The following is a 22,703-nucleotide window of genomic DNA, read 5'->3' on the forward strand; positions in this document are numbered from 1 at the left end:
GTTCATGGAATCCCTTACCCTCTATTATTAACCCGATTCAAAAAGATCATTAGAGTTTATCCAGCAAGAACTTGTTCTTAGGAACCCTTTCTGGCTCTTCATGATCACTGATTCTTCTCTAAAGACTTCATACCATGACTTTCTAGAATTTTGTGAAAATGGACATTAAGTTCATCTATCTTTATTTTTCTCAATCCAACTTTTCCCTTCTTTAAAATTATGTCTCTATTCTGTTGTGTTTCTCTCTATCATTCCTGAAAGAACATTAATATTGATTACAAAATCACATTTGTTGTAGTACCTTGATGTGTAATTTCTTTGGATCCTTGCAATCATTTAAAATAACAAGTTACTTTTCTCCCTTTGGGGCCCTCTCAGTCATATTTGTTTTCCTGTCACTACATTCCAGGGTAAGCTATAGGGGTTGGAGTTAAAGTACAGATGCTTTGGCATTTTATCTTATAATTCCCTTTGTAGCATGCCATTGATTCTCTAGTTTTTTATTGTGGCAAAAACACAAAACATAAAATTTACCATCTTAACCATTTTAAAATTCAGTGGTATTATGTATATTCACATTATTGTGAAACATATCTCCAAAACTTTTTCATCTTGCAAAACTGAAACTCTACACCCTTTAAACAACAACTTCCCTTTTTCTCCTCCCCCAGCCCCTGATAACCACCTTTTACTTTCTTTTTCTATGAATCTGATTATAGATACTTCATGTAAGTGGAATCATAACAGTATTTGTCTTTTTGTGACTGGCTTATTTCACTTTCCATAATGTCCTCAATGTTCATCCATATTGTTGCTTCCCTGATTTTGATTCTAGAATCCTATCTCCCATTACTTCTACTGAATATTCTTTAGTCAGGATACTTTTCTTACCGTATTTTTAAAGAAAGGTAGCATTTATTTTCTCAAGCTGGGTCCCTCTTTTCATGAAGTGACTTTCTGCTTTATATCACCTATTAACATCTTATGTATCACTTAGCATCATTTCAATCTTTTTTCATAACTACTCTAGCTCACACCAAAGTTCCTTTCTCTGAATTTCCAAAACATTTATATTCTCTTTAGCACTATATATATATACTTTGTACTGAGTTTGCCCATGACCAGAAGTAAGAGCTTTCTTAACTACATTGCAAGCTCATGAGTAGAGTATATGTTTCATACACTTTAATTCTCAAATAGCACAATTCTGAGATGAGAACAGCTCCTTAATAAATACTTTTGACTTGACTTAGTCTATAAACCAGGCTTCAGGGGTAAGTGAGCAGAGAATAGCAGAGAACAGGAGATTTAATGCTCTTTTCTCATCCAGCTGGAAAAATAGCCCTCTCATGGTAGAAAGTTAACTTTAGGATACAATTACAGATAAGATAAAAGATTTTAAAAAAAGATAAATGGAAGAGAATAGTGGCTTTGTTTTTTTGAGTCTTCCCTCTTGAACTATTTTTTCCTGCCTAAGAATCCTTACCCCAATAATCTATCTCATTGATTCTTCCTCTCTCACAAATATATTACTTAGACACTTTTGATGACAAACTTGAATCATACTACTCTTGATGCTTTGTTGACAAAACCATTATCACAACTGTCTTTGAACCTACTTCAAAACCTTGTTCACTAGGGAATTAGCTTTAACAGTCTGGTAGCTGGCTAACTGTACATTCATTTGCTTATATTGAGAATAACTTTACAGGCAAAGGAAGATAACAGTAGCTATAAAAAGAAGAATTGGAACTACTATAGGATATGATAACAACATCAGCAATAATATCTGTCTCCTGGATAACAATTTACTGGCTCTTTTCCTCCTTCCTCCCACCTCAATATTTTATTATAAAACTTTCAAACCTACAGAAACTTGGAAAGAATTTTACAGCGAAACCCATATACACTCATTTTCTAGATGCTACAATTAACATTTTTGGTAATTTATCACAAATCTGTTACTCTATTTGTGTATTACTAGCTTTCTTATAATATTAAAATATTCCCCTAGAAAAAGTACCTAATTAGCCAACTTAGCTAAATATCAAGAAAAACATGCATAAAATTGCTTGCAAAGGGAGACACAGAAGTCTCACTGGAATTTTTTGAAAACCAGGACAAGCTTAGAACAAAAAACTTCAGTCAACAATATTTACTTGAGTTTTGAGAGGAAGATTGTTGCCACAAATTTTAGCTCCTACAGTTCTATATTTGCCATCTCTGCTTTAAGAAGCACCAAGATTAAAAACATTTAGAATTTTATTTAATAGCAAATTATTTGATAGTAATTATTTGGTAACAGCAAAATAGATGGCATTAGTTACTTTTAAGGGAGAAATTTTAAAATTCCTAGATAGAAAAACCTAAGAGCAAGACACTGACATGTAGTCAAATGGTAAACAAACATAATTCCTTTTTTTTCTAGATTCCTTTCAAAAGCGTATGACTAATGAACCACCAAAAAGTGAATGAATAAAGAAAATGTGGTATAGCCATACAACAGAATACTATCAAGAGAAAGGAATGAACTACTGATACATGCAACAACACTGACTGATCTAAAAAAAATTATGCTGAAAAGAATGCCAAACAAAAAAAAGTGCATAATTATATGAAATTCTAGAACAGGTAACCTATAGTAACACAAAGCAGCTATGTGTTCAGGGTTGGGGTGGAACTCACTGCAAGATAAGGATGGAAATATTCCATATTACCTGTGGCTGTAGTTACCCAGGCTTATATATTTGCCAAAATACAATGAACTGTACACTTAGAATACTTTAATAAAGCCAATTTTAATTTTATTTATTTATTTTTTATTGGCGTATAGGTGCTTTACAATGTTGTGTTCGTTTCTGCTGTACAGCAAAGTGAATCAGCTATACACATACATATATCCCCTCTTTTCTGGATTTCCTTCTCATTTAGGTCACCACAGAACACTGAGTAGATTTCCCTGTGCTATACAGTAGGTTCTCGTTAGTTATCTATTTCATACATAGTGTCAATAGTGTATATATGTCAATTTTTAAAGTTAAGAAAAAAAGAATGATGGAAAACGAAAATAATCTTATTATGTGTTACTGCTACATAAGTACAATTTGAATTGTAGCTCCCTCTACTGTAGCAAAAGAAAACTGGCAAGGATATTTCAAAGTACACAGCTTGCAAACTGAAAAAAATGCTTATATTAAACAGCGCAAGTGAAATTCACTCTGTGTGTGTGTCCCCTAGTGTCTGATATGTGGATTGCAGTGACACTGTGGTAAGTCCTAAGAGGGATTAAAAAATATGGTATACCTTCAGTATACCATTTGAGGAGACTGGACCACATAAATATAGCCATGATTTGCCCACCTGACCTCGTGGTATACTAGCTATTCCTTGTCAGTATAGGTAATTCCTTGATCCCTAATTGCTTCCATAAGTGGTTTACTGAGTCACAGGTGTCAGTGGTCTCAAAGTGTGATCCTCCAGACCAGCAGCAACAGCATCACTTGGGAACTTGTTACAAATGAAAATTCTCAGACCCCACTCTAGACCTTCTAATCAGAAACTTTGGCAATGGAGCTCAGCAATCTGTTTTAAGAAGCTTTCCAGGTGATTCTGATGCATGCTCAAGTTTAAGAACCACTGCCCTAGGTTTACCAATTTTGTAACTTCTATCAGCAGTTTTTACTGTTTCTGCTTTTCTCCTTCATGTGGGCATCTGAACCTTTGACTCTCTACTGAAAACAGATCAACTGCCCTGAGTCCTCCACTTTTCACATCTTGCCTTGTGCCTTTCCTTCTTGCTTTATTAATTTCTTGACCTGCTCATTATTAGCTATATTCTAGCACTAACTGAATTCTGAGTTCAAGCCCTGAGCCTCAAGCAGGAAATAAAATAGTTCTATTATTCTCTTCTCCTTCCCACTCCCATTTTTGTAAGATCTTATAAAATTGCTGTTTTTCAGCTCTCTCTCAGAATCAAATGATTCAATCCTTTACTCCACAAATATTTAATACTGAAACAACTATGTGTGGCTCCACCACTGATGCTGGGGATAGAACAATAACTAAAATATACAAATATCACCACCCTTGTGGAGTTTGTATTCTAAGGCATATATTCTTATATGCCTAAGGAAATTATACAGTATGTTAGAAGATAGGTGCTATGGCGAAAATTAAAGTAAGAGAAAATGAGGGAATAAGGGGAAAAACTGAAATTTTATATAGGATAATCAGGAATGCTTTAAAAAATACAGTTAGAAATGATAAAGTGATACAATCAGAAGCTACTTAAGACCTGAAACTGTAAAACTCCTAGAAGAAAACAGAGAAAGAGCTCCTTGACATGGGTCTTGGCAACGATTTTTTGGATATGACACCAAAAGCACAAGCAACAAAGGCAAAAATAAATAAGTGGAACTACATCAAACTAAAAAGCTTCTGCACAGCAAAAGAAACAATCCAAAAAATGAACAGGCAACCTAAAGAATGGGAGAAAATAGCTGCAAATCACATATCTGACAGGGGTTAATATCCAAAATATATAAAGAACTAACACAACTCAATAGCTAAAAACCAAACAACCCAATTAAAAAATGGGCAGAGAAATTGAACATTTTCCCAAAAAGACACACAAATGGCCAACAGCTGATACATGTAAAGATGTTCAACATTACTAATCATCAGGGAAATGCAAATCAAAACCACAATGAGCTACCACCTCACACCTGTTTCAAAGACTATTATCAAAAAGACAAGAGATAACAAGTGTTGTTGAAGATGTGGAGAAGAGGAAACCCTTGTGTACTGCTGGTGGAAATACAGTACAAGTCTTGCACATGATGTTCTACACGATGAATACTTAAACGATGATGATGACACAAAAACATCTCATTCCATACAGTTCTTGCCGTATAGTTATTAGATTTTCACACGGAGACACTCACACACATGCACAACAGATAAATTTATTAACTGTACAACATGATGATCTAATCATTAAGTGGACCACCATCAGAAAGGTCTCCATCCTCACCATCTTCATGTTGAGTAGGCTGAGGAGGAAGCGGAAGAGAGGAGGTTGGTCTCACTGTCTCAGAGGTGGAAGGGGAGGTAGGAGAGGCAGGAGCACTCAGTATAGCTTTATGGAAACATATCATAAATTCTGACTTTTTTGCTTTTTCATTTCTCCAAAAATGTTTCTATGTGGTTCCAGTCCTTCCTCCACTGTTTGCTTTAGTTTCAGTGCCCATATCATAGAAGGTCCATGTCATAAAAGAAGTCAAAAGCAGTCTTGAATAATCGGAACCCTCCTGCCAGATTGTCTAAGGTCCATCTGTTTTCTGGCACTGCTTCTTCCATGTCTTCTTCCTCATCATCTGCCACTGGTTTGGAAGCGCTCATCTTTTGTTAATTCCTCTGGTGTGGTGTCTAATAGCTCTTAAATTCCTCCAATATCGGTATCTTGAAACCCTTCGCCTCCTCCCTGTTTTTCCATATCCACAATCTCTTTCATGACTTCCTTGACTGGCTCTGTAGTAAATCCTGTGAAGTTATGCACAACATCTGGACACAGTTTCCTACAACAAGAATTTAATGGCTTTTTCTTTAATAACGATGGCATATTCAGTGGTGTAATCCTTCCAGATTTTCATGATGTTTTCTCTGTTGTGGTTCTCTTCCACAGCGCTGACAGCCTTTTCCATAGAATACTGTGTGAAATGAGGCTTAAAGGTCCTTATGACCCCCTGATCTAGAGGCTGAATTAAAGATGTTGTGTTTGGAGGCAAGTAGGCCACTTTGACGCCTTTGGTGCTGAACTCTGGGGTTCTAGGGGGCCAGGGTCATTGTCCAATCATGAAAGAACTCTAAAAGGCAGTCTCTCTTTTTTTTTTTTTTTGAATTTTATTTTACTTATTTTTTTATTCAGCAGGTTCTTATTAGTTATCCATTTTATACATATTAGTGTACCTATGTCAATCCCAATCTCCCACTTCTTCACACCACCACCCCCCCTCCCCCGCTGCTTTCCTAAAAGGCAGTCTCTTACTGGCAAGGTACTTCCTGACTTCAGGGACAAAGCAACGATGGAACAAATTCAGAAAAAGGGTTCTCCTCCAGGCCTTCTTATTGTATAACACAACCAAAAGACGTGCTGCTGGTGTTTGTCTTTTCCCCTCAAGGCTCAAGGGTTAATTAGCAGCTTTGGAGATAAGGGCAGTTCTTACTATAAACCCAACTGCATTTGCACAAAAGAGTAGAGTTAGCCTACCCCTTCCTGCCTTAAATCCTGGTGCTTACTTCTCTTCTTGACTAATAAATGTCCTCTGTGGCATTTTTTTTCCAGAAGAGGGTACTTTTGTCTGCATTAAAACCTGTTTAGGCAGATATTCTTTCTCCTCAACAATTTTTTTAATGGTGTCTGGGAACTCCTCTGCTGCCTCTTGGTCAGCAGTAGCTGCTTCTCCTGTTGTGTTATCGTGACATTTTTTAAGCCAAGTCTCTTTCTAAAATTAGCAAACCATTCTTTACAGGCATTAAATCCTTCACCTTCCTTTTGCTTTAAGTTGTCATATACTGACTTCGCTTTTTCTCAAATCATATTAGAGTCTAAAGGAATGCTTCTTATAGCAATCTTGCACCCACATAAAAAGCTGCATTTTCAATACAAGATTAAAAGGTATTTTGCAAAATGTGCAAAGTTTTTGTGCCTGCTGGTGTAGCTGCAGTGATGCCTTCATGAATTTCTTTTTCTTTTTTTTATTTTCACACTCGTCCTTAACACTGGATTCATCTATCATGCAGTCGTGGGAAAACCCAGCTGCAGACCTCAATCTACGGTACATATCAAGCAATTCAACTTTTTCTTGAAATGTCAACGTCATGACTTTTCTCTGCTTCTTAGGAACATGTCCAGCATCACTAGTGGCACTTTGTAGGGGTCCCATGGTGCTATAAAAGATTTACAGCATTACATTAAACATGATGAAAACTATACTTAAAAACTGTGAGAGACCGCTTTTTTCTTGATACGCAATTTACTAGAGAGATGAACTGCTCACATGGAGATGATTAGCATCACTAGGCATTTATTTTTAATTTTTGAATTTTATTTTACTTTTTTATAGAGTAGGTTCTTATTAGTCATCAATTTTATAAACATCAGTGTATACATGTCAATCGCAATTGCCCAATTCATCACACCACCATGCCCACCCCCCCGCAGCTTTCCCCCCTTAGTGTCCATACATTTGTACTCTACATCTGTGTCTCAACTTCTGCCCTGCAAAACGGTTCATCTGTACTATTTTTCTAGGTTCCACATACATGTATTAATATACGATATTTGTTTTACTCTTTCTGACTTACTTCACTCTATATGACAGTCTCTAGATCCATCCACGTCTCAACAAATGACCAAATATCGTTCCTTTTTATGGCTGAGTAATATTCCATTGTAAATATGTACCACAACTTCTTTATCCATTCATCTGTCCTTGGGCATTTATGTTGCTTCCATGACTTGGCCATTGTAAATAGTGCTGCAATGAACATTGGGGTGCATGTGTCCTTTTGAATTATAGTATTCTCTGGGTATATGCCCAGTAGTGGGATTGCTGGATCATATGGTAATTCTATTTTTAGTTTTTTAAGGAACCTCCATACTGTTCTCCATAGTGGCTGTAACAATTTACATTCCCACCAACAGTGCAAGAGGGTTCCCTTGTCTCCACACCCTCTCCAGCATTTGTTGTTTGTAGATTTTCTGATGATGCCCATTCTAACTGGTGTGAGGTGATACCTCATTGTAGTTTTGATTTGCATTTCTCCAATAATTAGTGATGTTGAGCAGCTTTTCATGTGCTTCTCAGCAATCTGTATGTCTTCTTTGGAGAAATGTCTATTTAGGTCTTCTGCCCATTTTTGAACTGGGTTGTCTGTTTCTTTAATATTGAGTTGCATGAGCTGTTTATATATTTTGGAAATTAATTCTTTGTCCACTGATTAGTTTGCAAATGTTTTCTCCCATTCTGAGGGTTGTCTTTTCATCTTGTTTATGGTTTCCTTTGCTGTGCAAAAGCTTTGAAGTTTCATTAGGTCCCATTTGTTTATTTTTGTTTTTATTTCCATTACTCTAGGAGGTGGATCAAAAAAGATCTTGCTGTGATTTATGTCAAAGAGTGTTCTTCCTATGTTTTCCTCTAAGAGTTTTATAGTGTCCAGCCTTACATTTAGGTCTCTAATCCATTTTGAGTTTATTTTTGTGTTTGGTGTTAGGGAGTGTTCTAATTTCATTCTTTTACATGTAGCTGTCCAGTTTTCCCAGCACCACTTATTGAAGAGACTGTCTTTCCTCCATTGTATATCCTTGACTCCTTTGTCATAGATTAGTTGACCCTAAGTGCGTGGGTTTATCTCTGGGCTTTCTATCTTGTTCCACTGATCTATGTTTCTGTTTTTGTGCCAGTACCATATTGTCTTGATTACTGTAGCTTTGTAGTATAGTCTGAAGTCAGGGAGTCTGATTCCTCTAGCTCCGTTTTGTTCCCTCAAGACTGCTTTGGCTATTCGGGGTCTTTTGTGTCTCCATACAAATTTTAAGATGATTTGTTCTAGTTCCGTAAAAAATGCCATTGATAATTTGATAGGGATTGCATTCAATCTGATTGCTTTGGGTAGTATAGTCATTTTCACAATATTGATTCTTCCAATCCAAGAACACGGTATATCTCTCCGTCTGATGGTACCATCTTTAATTTCTTTCAACAGTGTCTTATAGTTTTCTGCATACAGGTCTTTTGTCTCCCTAGGTAGGTTTATTCCTAGGTATTTTATTCTCTTTGTTGCAATGGTAAATGGGAGTGTTTCCATAATTTCTCTTTCAGATGTTTCATCATTAGTGTATAGGAATGCAAGAGATTTCTGTGCATTAATTTTGTATCCTGCAACTTTACCAAATTCATTGATTAGCTCTAGTAGTTTTCAGGTGGCATTTTTAGGATCCTCTATGTATAGTATCATGTCATCTGCAAACAGTGACAGTTTTACTTCTTCTTTTCCAATTTCTATTCCTTTTATTTCTTTTTCTTCTCTGATTGCTATGGCTAGGACTTCCAAAACTATGTTGAAAAATAGTGGTGAGAGTGGACAGCCTTGTCTTGCTCCTGATCTTAGAGGAAATGCTTTCAGTTTTTCACCATTGAGAATGATGTTTGCTGTGGGTTTGTTGTATATGGCTTTTATTATGTTGAGGTAGGTTCCCTCTATGCCCACTTTCTGGAGAGTTTTTATCATAAATCGGTGTTGAATTTTGTCTAAAGCTTTTTCTGCATCTATTCAGATGATTATATAGTTTTTATTCTTCAATGTGTTAATATGGTGTATCACATTGATTGATTTGCGTATATTGAAAAATCCTTGCATCCCTGGGATAAATCCCACTTGATCATGGTGTATGATCCTTTTAATGTGTTGTTGGATTCTGTTTGCTGGTATTTTGTTGAGGAATTTGCATCTATATTCATCAGTGATATTGGTCTGTAATTTTCTTTTTTTGTAGTATCTTTGTCTGGTTTTGGTATCAGGGTGATGGTGGCCTCATAGAATGAGTTTGGGAGTGTTCCTTCCTCTGCAATTTTTTGGATGAGTTTAAGAAGGATGGGTGTTAGCTCTTCTCTAAGTGTTTGATACAATTCGCCTGTGAAGCCATCTGGTCCTGGACTCTTGTTTGTTGGAAGATTTTTAATCACAGTTTCAATTTCGTTACTTGTGATTGGTCTGTTCATATTTTCTGTTTCTCCTGGTTCAGTCTTGGAAGGTTATACCTTTCTAAGAATTTGTCCATTTCTTCCAGGTTGTCCATTTTATTGGCATAGAGTTGCTTGTAGTAGTCTCTTAGGATGCTTTGTATTTCTGTGGTGTCTGTTGTAACTTCTCCTTTTTCATTTCTAATTTTATTGATTTGAGTCCTCTCCCTCTTTTTCTTGATTAGTCTGGCTAATGGTTTATCGATTTGGTTTATCTTCTCAAAGAACCAGCTTTTAGTTTTATTGATCTTTGCTATTGTTTTCTTTGTTTCTATTTCATTCATTTCTGATCTGATCTTTATGATTTCTTTCCTTCTGCTAACTTTGGGTTTTGTTTGTTCTTCTTTCTTCAGTTCCTTTAGGTGTAAGGTTAGATTGTTTATTTGAGATTTTTCTTGTTTCTTGAGGTAGGCTTGTATAGCTATAGACTTCCCTCTTAGCACTACTTTTGCTGCATCCCATAGGTTTTGGATCGTCGTGTTTTCATTGTCATTTGTCTCTAGGTATTTTTTGATTTCCTCTTTGATTTCTTCAGTGATCTCTTGGTTATTTAGTAATGTATTGTTTAGCCTACATGTGTTTGTGTTTTTTACGTTTTTTTCTCTGTGATTCATTTCTAGTCTCATAGCGTTGTGATCAGAAAAGATGCTTGATATGATTTGAATTTTCTTAAATTTACTGAGGCTTGATTTGTGACCCAAGATGTGATCTATCCTGGAGAATGTTCCCTGCGCACTTGAGAAGAAAGTGTAATCTGCTGTTTATGGGTGGAATGTCCTATAAATATCGATTAAATCTATCTCGTCTATTGTGTCATTTAAAGCTTCTGTTTCCTTATTTTCATTTTGGATGATCTGTCCATTTGTGTAAGTGAGGTGTTAAAGTCCCCCACTATTATCATGTTACTGTCGATTTCCTCTCTTATAGCTGTTAGCAGTCGCCTTATGTATTGAGGTGCTCCTATGTTGGGGGCATATATATTTATAATTGTTGTATCTTCTTCTTGGATTGATCCCTTGATCATTATGTAGTGTCCTTCCTTGTCTCTTGTAACATTCTTTATTTTAAAGTCTATTTTAATTGATATGAGCATTGCTACTCCAGCTTTCTTTTGATTTCCATTTGCATGGAAGATCTTTTTCCATCCCCTCACTTTCAGTCTGTATGTGTCCCTAGGTCTGAAGTGGGTCTCTTGTAGACAGCATATATATGGGTCTTGTTTTTGTATCTGTTCAGCAAACCTGTGTCTTTTGGTTGGAGCATTTAATCCATTCACGTTTAAGGTAATTATCAATATATATGTTCCTATGACCATTTATTTTCTTAATTGTTTTGGGTTTGTTTTTGTTGGTCCTTTTCTTCTCTTGTGTTTCCCACTTAGAGAAGTTCCTTTAGCATTTGTTGTAGAGCTGGTTTGGTGGTGCTGAGTTCTCTTAGCTTTTGCTTGTCTGTAAAGCTTTTGATTTCTCCATCGAATCTGAATGAGATCCTTGCCAGGTAGAGTAATCTTGGTTGTAGGTTGTTCCCTTTCATCACTTTAAGTATATCATGCCACTCCCTTCTGGCTTGTAGAGTTTCTGCTGAGAAATCAGCTGTTAACCTTATGGGAGTTCCCTCGTATGTTATTTGTCATTTTTCCCTTGCTGCTTTCAATAATTTTTCTTTGTCTTTAATTTTTGCCAATTTGATTACTATGTGTCTCGGCATGTTTCTCCTTGGGTTTATCCTGTATGGGACTCGCTGTGCTTCCTGGACTTGGGTGGCTATTTCCTTTCCCATGTTAGGGAAGTTTTCGACTATAATCTCTTCAAATATTTTCTCTGGTCCTTTCTCTCTCTCTTCTCTTTCTGGGACCCCTATAATGTGAATGCTGTTGCGTTTAATGTTGTCCCAGACGTCTCTTAGGCTGTCTTCATTTTTTTCATTCTTTTTTCTTTATTCTGTTCTGTGACAGTGAATTCCACCATTCTGTCTTCCAGGTCACTTATCCGTTCTTCTGCCTCAGTTATTCTGCTATTGATTCCTTCTAGTGTAGTTTTCATTTCAGTTATTGTATTGTTCATCTCTGTTTGTTTGTTCTTTAATTCTTCTAGGTCTTTGTTAAACCTTTCTTGCAGCTTCTCGATCTTTGCCTCCATTCTTTTTCCAAGGTCCTGGATCATCTTCACTATCATTATTCTGAATTCTTTTTCTGGAAGGTTGCCTATCTCCACTTCATTTAGTTGTTTTTCTGGGGTTTTATCTTGTTCCTTCAGCTGGTATATAGCCCTCTGCCTTTTCATCTTGTCCATCTTTCTGTGAATGTGGTTTTTGTTCCACAGGCTGCAGGACTGTAGTTCTTGCTTCTGCTGTCTGCCCTCTGGTGGATGAGGCTATCTAGGAGGCTTGTGTAAGTTTCCTGATGGGAGGGACTGGTCCATCACTAGGCATTTTAAGCATATACTCGAATCACTGGATGCAAATGTCGCCATCTATAGTCTAAGTGTTTGTGTAAGTTTTGAGAAATTGTAACTTTTAATAATAGATTTGTGTATATTTTATGGCAGTAAATGGTAAAATGGACCAGTATGTACATATATTTTATGAATTCATGATGTGCCTGACTTTTTCCTTAATTCTTTCAATATTTCTAGACCACACGGTTCACCTGCAAGTTTTTTCCAATTGTCACAAATCTCCAATAACTTTCCAATATATTTATTGAAAATAATCTGTATATAAGTGGATCTGCGCAGTCAAACCTCTGTTATTCAAGGGTCAACTGTAGTTATCTTTGGGAAGGGAAACTAGATGTGGAATAGAGAGAAACTTTTATTTTTCATTTTTTCTGTTCCATACTACTTAATTCATTTTGCTATATCCATATACTGTTTTTATACTTTAAAAAATATCTATATTAAAAACAACCACATTAGCCTTGATTTCTGAGGACCTACACAAGACAGAGGAGATAGATGTTTATATGACTAATTTTAACGTGACAAGGGCTATGCTGTTAATTCTGTACAGTTCAACAAACATCTGTTGAATGTATGTATACTGTATCCCAAACATGAAACTAAGCAGTGAGGATATTAATATTTTACATAGACTATCAGAACAAAGGCAGTATTGTTAAGTATACTTAAAAATGGCTTAATTCTGTCTTAGTGTTGGAGAGGACTCACAGAGATAGTGATATTTGAGCTAGACCTTGACAGAGTAATAGGATTTTGTAAGAGATTAAAAAAAGGAATGATAAATTTCATGCAGAAGGGAAAGGAAGAGTAAAATCACATAAGTGAAAATGTACAGTAGGCAGGTATGGATCAAATAAATGCATGGGGAAAGTGGTGTAACAGGAGATGTGACTAAAAAGGTACATGCAGCACTTAATCTTAATTATTCAGTATAAGAGCAAAGAATATAAACAATATGGAAGTAAGGAGCAATCTTCTTTATCCATCTTTCTCATTTGGGGAAGTATACCTGTAGGATAACTTCTAGAAGTAGGATTACTGAAGCAAAATTAATGTGCTCTTAATGTTTCAACAGGTTCTTTTTCAGATTTCACCACTCACATCAAACAACACACATTCTCACTTCCAGTGTTTATAAGTGACTGGATCCATACATCCTTGTTAACGCCGGATTGCAAACTTTTAAAATCTTAAGTAATCTGATAGTGAAACATGGTATTTGATTATAAGTTTTATTTCATTTCTTTATGAGTGGGTCAAATATTTATTTTTCATGTATTTATGGTATTTTCCATCTGTATTTTGCAGTGAACTGCCTTTACTTATTTTAACTTAATACTTATTCCTTAATAATTTCACATTTTAAGAAAATTTACCCATTGACTATCAAATGTATTGCAAATATATTTTCCAAGTGTGTCATCTGTCTTACTTTGTTTAATGTTCTTTTTTTTTTCTTACAGATGTCCATTTTTCTGTAGTTAAAAATTTTAATCTTTTTCTTCTATGGTTTCTGGGTTTTGTGTCATGCCATCTTCACCCACAGAGTTGGGAGGAAAAAAAACTTCCAAATTTTTTCAGGATTTTATGTCATTTTTAATAGTTAAAGCTATGTTCTATAAGATCAGTTTTAGTATTTACAGGAATCCAGTTTTATTTTTTTTCTAATGGATAATTTTTCTAACTTCCTTTATTAAATTATTTAATTTTTCTTCAATCATCTGAACTGCCATTTTTCAAAGATAACATTTCCACATATAAGTGGGCCTATTTCCAAACTGTATCCTGTTCCACTGTTCCATTTATTCTTGTACTACTACTAAACCCTTTTAATTAGTATAGCTTTATAATACTTTTTAAATGATCTCTTTTATATACAAATACTGTATACTATATGATACAAAGTAGGTTATAATATTTTTCACTATCTGGAGGGACCTGTCTCCTGTGGTGATTGTATACTTTGTCAGCATAGCTAAGCTGGAACTATATTTGTCAGAATTACTTTCTCTGTATGATTCTGGGTTAGGGTTGGCTACAAAAAAATACGCATGTGATGTGGAGGCTGAAGTAAAGCAGGAGCCATAATGCTCTGAGGGGCAGTGCAGGGTTGCCACGTGCTGTTAAAGTTATGCATGTTGTCAGTGATTACCTGGCTCACCTCGGAGGTGTGGGGCAGCTGCCAGACCTGCAATTTCTGCAGTTCCTGTTGGAGCTCCTCATCAATTTCTCCAATTCCAGGGCCAGACATGTATAGCCCCATGGCAGAAGGTGCCAGCTACTTCTGCAAGTCACCTGTTTATCAACGCTGGAGGCAGTGAGACACATAAGTGGGATCGTTGGTCCTTGTGAGTTCTAGTTTGTCCTTCTCCATTGCTTCACGTCTACCTTTTTTCCCCAGCTCCCAGCCCTACTGTCCTATAGCGACTTTATACCTGCTATCTTGTATTTTGTGCCAGGTATAATTCTAAGGGCTTCGCTATATTAATCCCCATAACAAGCCCTTGAGGTGATACTATTAGTGATTCCTCTTTTACAGATGATGAAACTGAGGTAGAGAAATTAAGTAACTTGTCCAACGTCACACAGCTATTAAGGGAAAGAGCTGGGAAAAGATAGATAAGTATGAACTGGTTAAGAATACATAGGTTAGATGTCTTTAATGTTTGATTAACTTGGGTATATACAGAAAAGGCATACCTATTAAATCTGTAAGTGACACAAAGCTAGAATAGCTAATACATTAAATGAAAAACTCAAGAGTTCAAAAAAAATTCAATAAATTAGAATATGTTAAATCTAACAAAATAAGATTTAATAATGGATAAAGGTAAAATATAATAAATTTCATAAAAGCTAATCATACCAATGTAAGATAGAAAATAATTATCTTAGTTCATGTTAAAAAAAATAAAGACCTATATCAAAATTTCAAGCTATATTGACAGGGCTACCAGAAAACAGAATACAATAGTATCTTGCTTTGATGAAGGTATAAAGACCAAATTAGCAATTGGTACTCTGCACTGGTTTATTCACATCTTAAATGCAGTGTTCAGTCTAGAAAACCATGGAATCATCTCCAGAGAAGTCAACCAGACTGGTATCAGAAAGAAACAGTACAGAAACTTGTCACCTTTAGCCTGATAAATACAAGTATTTTTAGTTAATATCCATGTAGAAGACTCCGTATTTCCAAATGGTAAACTATGGATCACTGAATGGAACGCACAGTGAAGCAGATTTTAACTCAATATAAGAAAGATATTTCTAACAGTGAAAGCTTCTGAACAATGTAATGGGTTAGCCTTATGAGGCAGTGAGCTGCCTGTTAACTAGAGATTAACAAAAGACTTTATGACAAAATATTCTGTATGTCGTAAAGAGATTTTTAGCATTGGGAATGTCTATGTGTAGAGGAGAGGGATGGGTTGCAGTGGTGTATGTTGGATCTCTAAATTTTTTTGCAGCTCAAAAAATGTCTTTTGATTCTAGGCACAAAGACAGCAAATGAATTTGAGACAGGAAAATGTGACTGCAGTTTAATTTATTTTTAAAAAATTTTTTACCTGATTACAAAAGCAAAACCAGAACTGGATTTAAAAGACTAACACCAATTAAGCTAAATCACAGTATACATTTTGATGTTATTGAAATAATATTAAGATGTCCATCTATAACAGAAATCTCTTGCATTCCTATACACTAATGATGAAAAATCTGAAAGAGAAATTATGGAAACACTCCCATTTACCATTGCAACAAAAAGAATAAGATACCTAGGAATAAACCTACCTGGGAAACAAAAGACCTGTATGCAGAAAACTATAAGACACTGATGAAAGAAATTAAAGATAATACCAACAGATGGAGAGATATACCATGTTCTTGGATTGGAAGAATCAATATTGTGAAAATGACTATACTACTCAAAGCAATCTACAGATTCAATGCAATCCCTATCAAATTACCAATGGCATTTTTTATGGAACTAGAACAAATCATCTTAAAATTTGTATGGAGACACAAAAGACCCCGAATAGACAAAGCAGTCTTGAGGGAAAAAAAAGGAGCTAGAGGAATCAGACTCCCTGACTTCAGACTATACTACAAAGCTACAGTAATCAAGACAATATGGTACTGGCACAAAAACAGAAACACAGATCAATGGAACAAGATAGAAAGCCCAGAGATAAACCCACGCACTTAGAGTCAACTAATCTATGACAAAGGAGGCAAAGATATACAATGGAGAAAAGACAGTCTCTTCAATAAGTGGTGCTGGGAAAACTGGACAGCTACATGTAAAAGAATGAAATTAGAATACTCCCTAACACCATATACAAAAATAAACTCAAAATGGATTAGAGACCTAAATGTAAGACTGGACACTATAAAACCCTTAGAGGAAAACATAGGAAGAACACTCTTTGACATAAATCACAGCAAGATCTTTTTTGATCCACCTCCTAGAGTAATGGAAATAAAAACAAAAATAAACAAATGGGACCTAATGAAACTTCAAAGCTTTTGCACAGCAAAGGAAACCATAAACAAGACGAAAAGACAACCCTCAGAATGGGAGAAAATATTTGCAAATGAATCAACGGACAAAGGATTAATCTCCAAAATATATAAACAGCTCATTCAGCTCAATATTAAAGAAACAAACAACCCAATCCAAAAATGGGCAGAAGACCTAAATAGACATTTCTCCAAAGAAGACATACAGATGGTCAAGAAGCACATGAAAAGATGCTCAACATCACTAATTATTAGAGAAATGCAAATCAAAACTACAATGAGGTATCACCTCACACCAGTTAGAATGGGCATCATCAGAAAATCTACAAACAACAAATGCTGGAGAGGGTGTGGAGAAAAGGGAACCCTCTTGCACTGTTGGTGGGAATGTAAATTGATACAGCCACTATGGAGAACAGTATGGAGGTTCCTTAAAAAACTAAAAATAGAATTACCATATGACCCAGCAATCCCACTACTGGGCATATACCCAGAGAAAACCGTAATTCAGAAAGACACATGCACCCCAATGTTCATTGCAGCACTATTTACAACAGCCAGGTCATGGAAGCAACATAAATGCCCATCAACAGACGAATGGATAAAGAAGTTGTGGTACATATATACAATAGAATATTACTCAGCCATAAAAAGGAACGAAATTGAGTCATTTGTTGAGACGTGGATGGATCTAGAGACTGTCATACAGAGCGAAGTAAGTCAGAAAGAGAAAAACAAATATCGTATATTAACGCATGTATGTGGAACCTAGAAAAATGGTACAGATGAACCAGTTTGCAGGGCAGAAGTTGAGACACAGATGTAGAGAACAAACGTATGGACACCAAGGGGGGAAAACTGTGGTGGGGGTGGGGATGGTGGTGTGCTGAATTGGGAGATTGGGATTGACATGTATACACTGATGTGTATAAAACTGATGACTGATTAAAAAAAAAAAAGATGTGCATCTATATATGTATATGTGCACTTAATAGCTTACTTAACATTATACTGTGACGAGTCTATAATTGCTATTGGTTCCATAGTACCCGTTGTGGATGTGTCATAATTTATTTAACCTTTCAACTAATATTGAACATATAGTAACTCTTTATTTTTATAACTTCAATAAACATCCATGTACATCTTTTTCCATAGCTTTCACTATATAAAAGTCTTGACATATTCTTATATATATAGTTTTCCAGAATTTTGCCATTATATTCAAATTTTGAATTTTAAGATAGGAAGGGGGAAAAAGCACACAAGCAAGATACACAGACAGGTGCACACATGCAAAACAACTTCTGCCCTGGAGATTCTGATACCAGTGAAAGCAGACATACCATGGTGGTAAACTTGGTCTTAATTTTATGTATTTCTCTTTTCTTTTAATAATAAATTCATTAATAAGACTATGTTTCCAACTAACCTGTGATTTTTCTTAGCCATTTAATACCTGACATATATGAACTCAAGAAAAACTGACTGAAATGTATCCTCAACATGTACACTTTTCTCAGTTTATCAGACCTTCAAATAAAGATGCAACAATTGAGCTGAGGTGAAATGAATGTAGTGCTCAACTGTGATAATTTTCTTAGCCTAGGTTTTGTTATAAATACCTGTATGATTCCTCCTTTGACTTTTTCTACTTTTATTGATCCAAATGTATTTGTGTGTGTGTATATATATAACTGGTTACCTAGAGTACTGCGTTGAGAAGGATTCTTCCTGAACTTGAACTTGGCAGGGAAAAGTACCAAGGTCAACTGGTGATATCCCATATACTGCAAGGGGAAAAGCAGCATGGCACATAAGTATTTGCAGCCCTACCCCATGTGCTAAAGTGCTCAAGGTGTGTACTGAGGAGGCATTTGAGAATTAATTATGAAAGCCAACCTGCAAGAGGTAAGATCTGAACTTTATTTAGAGAGGGGCATTAACTGATAGAAAGAATAAAGACATTCCTGCCAGAGCCAAAGAAATATGAAATAGACAATGAAATGCAAAGGAACAAATTATAGATAGATAGATAAACAGATAGATTAACTTGGTTTAAGGATAGAATATATAAAGAAAAGAAGTGAGAAATGAAGCTAGAGATGAATGAACCATTGGAGCTTTTGAGCAGGAGAAGAGTGACATGAAGAAAATGGTATATGAATGTCGAAAATCAAGTAATTTCTAAGACTAGAGGAGGCCTCAAAATCAGCATTTTACCACTACTGTAGTAATATTCATTTCAGGCAAGATGCTCAGGAAAGACGCTAATAACACTGAGTGAGAAAGACTTGGAAAAAGGATATTCACACAGTCTCAAAGTTATCACTCCACAGATCACTTATGACAAAAAGATTCTTTACATGACCTTATAATCAAATCTAACCTTATGATCAAATTTAAAATCATCAATAATGAGTTAAACCGTTATCATGTGCCTCTTTATGAGATGAAATGAGGTCACATCATCTATATAATATTCATGCCAGACATGCTTAACCTAAATCTGATCATAAGGAAATAATCACAAATATCTAAATTGAGGGACATTCTTCAAAATAAGTAGCCTGAACACTTAATGTCAATGTCATAAAAGACAAAAGAAGAATAAGGAAACTTTGTTCTAGGTTAAAGTAGACTAAAGAAACATGACAAGCAAATGCAACAATTGATCCTTTATTGGACCCTGGGTTGGGGTTAAAAGTTATAAAGTATATTATTAGAACAGTTGAGAAATTTGAAAATGGACTATATACTAAGCAGCAGTACTGTATGAATGTTAAGTTTCACAAGCGTGATAACTGTATTGTGATTGTGCAAGATTATGCCCTTTTCCTAAAAACTCCCGGGTAAATAACAGAATGCTGGTAACTCTCAAATTATAAAGCAAATAAATAAATAAGCAAACAAGTAGAACTGTGTCTATGTATACATATACATGGGGGTACGGGAATGCAGCAAAAATTAACAAAAGGTAAATCTAGGTGAAAGATACAATCATTGTTCTATTCTTATGATTTTTCTGGGCTTAAAAAACAGTAAAAAAATTTGAAAAAGAGAGAGATCTTACATAATTTGGGTCAAATTCCACAGTTGACAGCTAGGAAAACTGAAAGCAAGGAAGTTTTATTTTGACATGTTCATTCAGCTAGGTTGTAGCAAGTGTATAACTAAAGCTCCTGCGGTTTTATCTTCCGGTCCAGTGCTCTTTCAACTATCTCATACAGTCTCAAGCCTAATCACACAGGATAAACAAATACAAGAAATGACTGGAGGTAGGGAACTGACTAAACCATCTCAGCAAAATAAGGGTTTGGTCTAGGGTCAACTACAGATATGGAAACGAGGGGGCAAAATAAAGAAACGATATAACAAGAAAGTGATATATTAGAATGAGAAAAAAAGAAATAACCATAACGTACAAGCTGAGAAGATAGGAAAATAAAAATATCAGGGATAATAAAAGAAAAATTGGAGTAAGATTGCCATTTAGGATAAGAAACGTAGTTTGAGACATGTACATTTAAACCATAATACACCAGAATGTAAGCTAGAAGTATACTAGAATGTAAAGTCCAAGAGACTGAGAATTTTTGTCCCTTTTGCCTACTGATATATCCTCAAATAACCTGAACAATGTCTGGAAATAACATTTTTTGGAACAAATGTAGTGACAGTTTATGAGGCATTCAGGTAGAGACTGACTGGAAATAGAAATGTGAAATTTAAAAGAAGGTATTAAGGACCTTACCTTGCAGGGTTTTTGGGGAAGTAGACATATTTAAGGTCTCCACCTTCTTCCAGAAAAGTTTATAAAATTCTGCCTGGGATTTTGAGTATAAGCCCAAATAATAAAGCTGTCTTTTTTCTTTTCAGTTATTCCCTTTATACAGATATCTTTACAGGAAACCTCATTGGGAGGATGAGTGGCTATGGTCATACACCCTCTAGTAACCATCAAAACTCTATGATCGCTCCTAACAGATTTCATTAGCTAGAACAGGGAGTTGAGGTGTGATCCCAGGACCAGCATCATCTGTACCACCTGGGAGTTCGTCAGAAATGTAAATTCTTAGGGTCCACCCTAGACCTACTGAATCAGAAACTGGGTATGGCCCGGTAATCTGTACTTTAAGAAGTCTTCTAGGTGATTCTAATGCATAGTAAAGAGCTAAGTACAAAATAAAGGTACTCTTACTTGACAAAATGCCTTCATGAGATGTAGCTAAAAATTGAAGACCCAATCACATAAAAAGATTTTTGTAATAAAATTTAGTGTAACGTCACATAGTCATAATTCATCATGTAGTGACCACAGAGCAAAACCCGCCCACAGTTAAAAAAAATTTTTTTAAGGCATCTACTTACTTTAATGTTTCAGCAAGAAAGAAGCTCTGCTGCACATCATCATGCGTAGGAGTAGAGGAATATACATCCTTCACCCCAGAAAATCCACCATTGACTCGGCAATACTTTTCAATAGCCTGTGAAAGAGATGAGACCAAAGAGTCAATTCCATAGAATTTCAAACTTTGAAGGACAAGTTAAGGAACCATAGTCAAAAGCTTACAGACATCTCTATGAGAATTTGACAGTTTCAGAATAAGATTTTACTTGTCTGGTCTTCCTCCTTTCTAATGAAAAGCTAATTAACACTAAAAGTGTTTATTTAATCAAATTGTTAATTTTTATATAGTTCCATTTTGATTACAGCTTGGTTTTTAAAGTCTCCTTACCAAAGGGTTTGGTACTTTTCTCTATCTAAGTATTTTAAACATTTTTTTTTTACATATTTATTGGAGTATAATTGCTTTACAATGGTTAGTGTCTGCTTTATAACAAAGTGAATCAGCTATATGTATACCTACATCCCATATCCCCTCCCTCTTGCATCTCTCTCCCACCCTCCCTATCCCACCCCTCTAGGTGGTCACAAAGCACCAAGCTGATCTCCCTGTGCTATGTGGCTGCTTCCCACTAGCTATCTATTTTACATTTGGTAGTGTATGTATGTCCATGTCACTCTCTCACTTCGTCCCAGCTTACCCATCCCCCTCCCCGTGTCCTCAAGTCCATTCTCTACGTCTGTGTCTTTATTCCTGTCCTGCCCTTAGGTTCTTCAGAACCTTTTTTTAATTTTTAGATTCCATGTATATGTATTAGCATACGGTATTTGTTTTTCTCTTGCTGACTTACTTCATTCTGTGTGACAGACTCTAGGTCCATCCACCTTACTACAAATAATTCAATTTCGTTTCTTTTTATGGCTGAGTAATATTCCATTGTATATATGTGCCACATCTTCTTTATCCATTCATCTGTCAATGGACACTTAGGTTGCTTCCATGTCCTGGCTATTGTAAACAGTGCTGCAATGAACATTGTGGTACATGTCTCTTTTTGAATTATGGTTTTCTCAGGGTATATGCTCAGTAGTGGGATTGCTGGGTCATATGGTAGTTCTATTTTTAGTTTTTTAAGGTACCTCCATACTGTTCTCTACAGTGGCTGTATCAATTTACATGAATACGTTTTTAAACACATATTCTTCACAATGATCATGCATCTTTACCACTGCAGAACATCAGAGCGGTTTAAGGATACTGTGAAAGTATCAGGGAGGCATGACTAATCTTTAAGCCATTTAGAGACATTTCTCAAAGGCACGTTTTCATGCATAACATATTCAAGTTTGGAAATTTGAAGATGTAAATTGGAATAGTTAAAGCTACAGAAGACATGAGATACCACTATTCTGTCCCAGCTTGTCTTCCCTTTTCTTTCTTTAAACACAACATGGGAGCCAGTGGTGGGCAAGAAGGAAAATACTATTTAAGGTGTGAGTTCTTCTCTTTTGTCTCCACACTGCACCCCCTTCTCATCACGTCATACTTTTGAAACTTGAATTTTAAGT

General features: G+C 35.6%; 1 protein-coding gene across 4 annotated transcripts in view; it reads right to left on the minus strand.

Moving 5' to 3' along the window:
• The window catches only part of MAN1A2 (mannosidase alpha class 1A member 2), a 172,907-nt gene that overhangs the window by 15,383 nt on the left and 134,821 nt on the right, over positions 1-22,703 (minus strand). The window contains exons 11-12 of one of the 4 annotated variants that reach the window (XM_082369255.1): positions 21,158-21,273; positions 10,905-14,570 (exon numbers count right to left, since the gene is read on the minus strand). In XM_082369255.1, coding sequence (XP_082225381.1) covers positions 14,420-14,570; positions 21,158-21,273 — 267 coding nt within the window. In that variant the 3' untranslated portion in view covers positions 10,905-14,419. Of the gene's footprint in view, positions 1-10,904; positions 14,571-17,352; positions 20,025-21,157; positions 21,274-22,703 lie in introns of those variants that run through there. The other 3 variants (XM_082369253.1, XM_082369256.1, XM_082369254.1) reach the window with 3 other exon arrangements.

The sequence above is a fragment of the Balaenoptera borealis genome (assembly GCF_965194805.1).
Source record: "Balaenoptera borealis genome assembly, chromosome: 1".
NCBI lineage: Eukaryota > Metazoa > Chordata > Mammalia > Artiodactyla > Balaenopteridae > Balaenoptera > Balaenoptera borealis.